The sequence below is a fragment of the Musca autumnalis genome, unplaced genomic scaffold, assembly GCF_047663935.1.
Source record: "Musca autumnalis isolate F117 unplaced genomic scaffold, ASM4766393v1 scaffold_2, whole genome shotgun sequence".
Taxonomy (NCBI): Eukaryota; Metazoa; Arthropoda; class Insecta; order Diptera; family Muscidae; genus Musca; species Musca autumnalis.
This window is the reverse complement of record NW_027411755.1, coordinates 156262997-156267283: the sequence shown is the minus strand read 5'-3', so window position 1 is coordinate 156267283 and position 4287 is coordinate 156262997. Positions and strand designations below refer to the sequence as shown.

General features: G+C 35.8%; 1 protein-coding gene across 1 annotated transcript; it reads right to left on the bottom strand.

Moving 5' to 3' along the window:
• Nucleotides 1–553: 553 nt before the first annotated feature.
• Nucleotides 554–4064, bottom strand: LOC141393148 (uncharacterized). The gene is made up of 4 exons (XM_073966106.1): nucleotides 3479–4064; nucleotides 3224–3409; nucleotides 2639–3162; nucleotides 554–1535 (listed from the first exon to the last, which is right to left on the bottom strand). The coding sequence occupies exons 1-4, from the start codon at nucleotides 3549–3551 to the stop codon at nucleotides 690–692; spliced, it is 1629 nt and encodes a 542-aa protein (XP_073822207.1). The 5' UTR covers nucleotides 3552–4064; the 3' UTR covers nucleotides 554–689.
• Nucleotides 4065–4287: the final 223 nt, after the last annotated feature.

Sequence of the window (4287 nt, the reverse complement as noted above, 5' to 3'; positions counted from 1 at the left end):
TTGAGAATTTTTGCTGCAATTTTTAACCGAACTAGATGTAATGATCGGTATTTTGAGAATTTTAGCTACAATTTTGTCTATTCAAAAATAATCGTCAATATACATATGTCCATGTTTTGGTATATCCACCCATATGACAGATCCGCCGTGAGTCGAACTTCCGCATTATGGCGTGATGAATTTTTTGTTAGAGACCCTGTGGGCCATCAGAATTAGCTTTATATCTTTGTTCACGGTTGCTTAAGTGATCTACAAAAACAAACAAAGATATAATGCTAATTCATGATGGCTTATAGAGTCTCTTGCAAAAACTTCATCACGCCATAACGTGGAAGTTCGACTCACGGCGCATCTGTCCTTCGGGGTTTTTATCTCTGCCCCAACATTTGTGTTCACAGTGTAATTTAAGCAATATTGGGAGGCAGTAGGAGTCTATCCATTGTCGAAAAGCTGTTTCACCTAAAATTGTGAAAGGACCCTAATTATTCCATTTTAATTAAGACTATTTTATGGTGGAGGGTATAAAAAGTTCGGCCCGGCCGAACTTAACGACTTTTTACTTGTTTTAACATCGTTAGTTCATTAATTTTATTTCAAGATTAACAGATTTCAATCAAAACAACAAATTATAATAAACTAATAACAAAAACAAACAATTAAGATTATTCATGATATTCTATTCATCTCCATTAGTCCTTGGTAGCACAAGAAGAATCATCACTTATATTGGCTTTTACAGCTGATTGATTTGATGGATTTGTTAAAATAGTAGCAGCAGCCGAAGCTTGACGACTACAAGTATTCATATTCGTGGACGTTCCAACAGGTCCTCCTAAATTGGTACCTGATTGGGTTCCACCTTGGCCAATATTTGTGGCTCCTGCTGCTCCAGTTGTTGTTGTCGCCGTCCCCTGACGAGCAGCATTGACCGCAGCTAAAGCTGCAGCAGCATTAATTCTCTGCTTATGCAACATGGCACCAACCATTACAGCTTGCTGTTGTTGACTTTGATGATAGATTTGCTGCTGTAACATTTGGGCATAGACCAAACGTTCATAAATTGCTGATGTGGAAATTTGTGATGGACTTCCAGCAGCAGTAGCAGTATTATTGGCATTATTTAACATGTGTGTTTCCTTTATGAAGGCATTCAAATAATGTTGTGCCGCTGAAGTCAACATGGGATTGGAATAAAGTATTGCTGGTGATGCGGTTAATGCTGCATTTGCTAAGCTGTTTGATATGAAATTAGTAGAGGCATGTGATGCTTGTTGATTGTAAACCATAGTTGGAGCACAGCTTGTAGAAGTTGGAGTTGGAACATATGTAATCTTGTTGCCCAAGAACATACCATAAGCGGTAGCTCCAGCAGGGGTTGCTGGGGAAGTGTTGCTGCCAGTTACTGGACGAAATTGTGATGTAATGGAGCTGCCCATTTGATAAAAAGTCGTTGATGTAGAAGTTGTTGAACCCACCGGAGAATTTGTTGTCGAAATTCCATAGGTGGCCATTGACGTGTTGATTTGTGGGGGTTTCTGCAAATTGGAAGATAATGTTATTACATAATTGCAAAAATAAAGAGCTTATTGAAGACATCGCTCATTTACTCAAAGAGTGGCACATTTCAAAAAATCCAGTTTCGAGAAAAAACGCGTTTTAAGTTCGCGATTGTAATTTGAATTCTTAACTTAAAAAGATTATTGAACAAAAACTAAAATAACTACTTGGACCATATTTTGCAAACAGCTAGCCAGATATCAGTACTAAATTTTCTGGGAAAGATCAAGCATGATTTCAATTGTTTTAGTGCTTCATAAACTCAAAAAACTGTTGTGTTGAATTATGCGAAGCTCGTAGTAAATGAGCTGCAACTCGTTGAGTTTTAGAGATATCAGCATGAAAATTTGACACAAGATAAAGATTGCTAACTCAGAAAACGCATTTTTGAGTTATGCCACTCTTTGAGTAAATGAGCGATAAGTATTATTTGAAATATATTTTTTTCGAACAATAAATTGAAATTTGTAGTTCAGGCGGGACCATTTTTTAAGCTACCCTTCCTCCTATCGTTACTTCAACCGACAGAAATGCCTACATCAAATTTGTGGACCTATGTCGGGAATTTTTGGTGCAACTAATTTTAACCCTAAATGCCAAATTACATCCAATTTGGCGTAAAAACGTTGCTAAAAACTTCAATATATCAGAAATAGGCCCGTACCGTTGTATGGGGATATTTCAACAGGTGGACCTATTACTATTTCAAACCCTAAATTTCAAATGACGTCCAATTCATGGTCTCTGGGAACCAAATTACACCCAGTTTGAACGGAAAACTTCGATAAAGACTTCAAAATACATGATATCAGGGGTACCGTTATATGGAGGCTGTGCCTAAACGTGAACCTATATAGCCCATTTTCAATACTTTAAGTTCTACGCCCTACAATAGATTTATTTATTTATTCAATTAATTTTTAATACTAAAGCCTCCAAGGCCAATAAATAGTATTCATCAAAATTTTATCCACCAATTTTAATCCTGAGCTAAACCTCTTTCCAGTATGCGATAAGGGTTAACAGAAACACTCCACATGTAAATCAATTCATAATTTTAGTTTCAAAATGTTTGACTTACCCCGAAATTATTAGCATCCAGTTGTGTGGTGGTATTGTTCTCATTTAAATTATAGCCACTACCCACTGCAACTGGTGGTAATTGTTGTCCCAATGCTGATGTAGTTGAATATGTTCCCATATCCCTACCAGTCGGCAATTTTTTACCCATTAAAGACGACAGATCTTTTGGAAAATCTAGAAAATCTTTTCCATAAATTGCATAGTTTTGAGCAGCATCATAATATTCTTTCGAACCCGGTACGGGATGATCGCTTATTTCTCCATATACGGCTTTGCGTATTTCTTGGGAATAAGCATCATTACAAATGTCGGTTGGAATCTTGTTGGGGATAGTATTATTATTACAATCAGTAACATGTTGTGTATGTTGTGTGGTTTTGGTGTCATTTCCACTTGCAGTCGGAAAAGAGATTTTTTCCATATGGTTGAGAAAATGTGGACGCCAGATGGATTGTTGTTTAACACCACTGCTCTCTTGGAATGGTGACAATGACAAGGAGTGAGACTTCTTTCGGTTGGTAACTGTAATAAAATAACAACAAATAAACAATGTTTTTTTATTAATGTTGCTTTTCTGGATTACCAATCTCTCTAGTGTTCCAAATCGGTAGTTTAATATTTGTTTCCGATTCTCCCATGTCTTTAGTTGTTTCTAGTTTTTCCTCTATTTTTATTGTCTGTTTAATGTCTCTTTCTGGTTGCCCCATTATGGGAACATCTTGGTTAGGTTGACCACCAACCAACTCCATTTCATCATCGTCACTGCTTGCTACAAATTTAAAATAAATTAATATGAATTTCATTAACTTTTCTAATTTTATAATTGCAATTTACACACATTCTAAAAAGTTCAACATTTCTCCAACTAATTTTTCCGTCTCCAGCTGATGCTGTTGCTGCTCCAACTCCATATTTTACAATGACTTCGTTTTTAACTGTTCTAACGTGTCACTTTCTTTCTCTTCACTCCAGAGATGTCCCACGGAAAGAGAATAGCAGACGATAGATAATTACGGGTTTTGTTTCAAATTTTTTAAATTGTTGTTTTTAACGGTTATTTTCTAAACACGTTTTTATGTTCTTTTTCGCCAAATAAATTCTTTTGTACTTATTTAACGTTTTGTTTGAAGAAAAAAAAAAATCAATTTAGTTTCATAACTGTCAATTTATTACTTGGAAAAGATGTCTTTGTTTTTAGCCATGAGCCAAATTTTTACATTTCTCAAACAGGTGTTAATAGAAAACAAATTAATGTAAATATGGTTCATAAGGACCATGGTTTACTTATACCACGATAAGGACTTGGTTTTCCTCCTATCTGCGCAATGATGCTTGATTTTATGGACTTTAGCGATAGGGATTAGGTTACATAACCAACGTACAGTGAGCCATCATCGTAGTCAGAATATGAGACTCCTCCTAAGTTCCCCCAACATTAACCGAAAATGAAGCATCTTATACCTAATGTCCCTGTGGCAACTCTTGAAAATATTTAATACCTACTTTGAATTAAATTGGTATGGAAGTATTTGTTGTTGTTGTAGCAACTCAAATATGTTGAATCGTATATAATTTCAGGTATTTCATTCTATCCAGTAAGTTCTGCCACTTGCGCAGGTTGTGTCCGTAAATATGTATATGAGCATG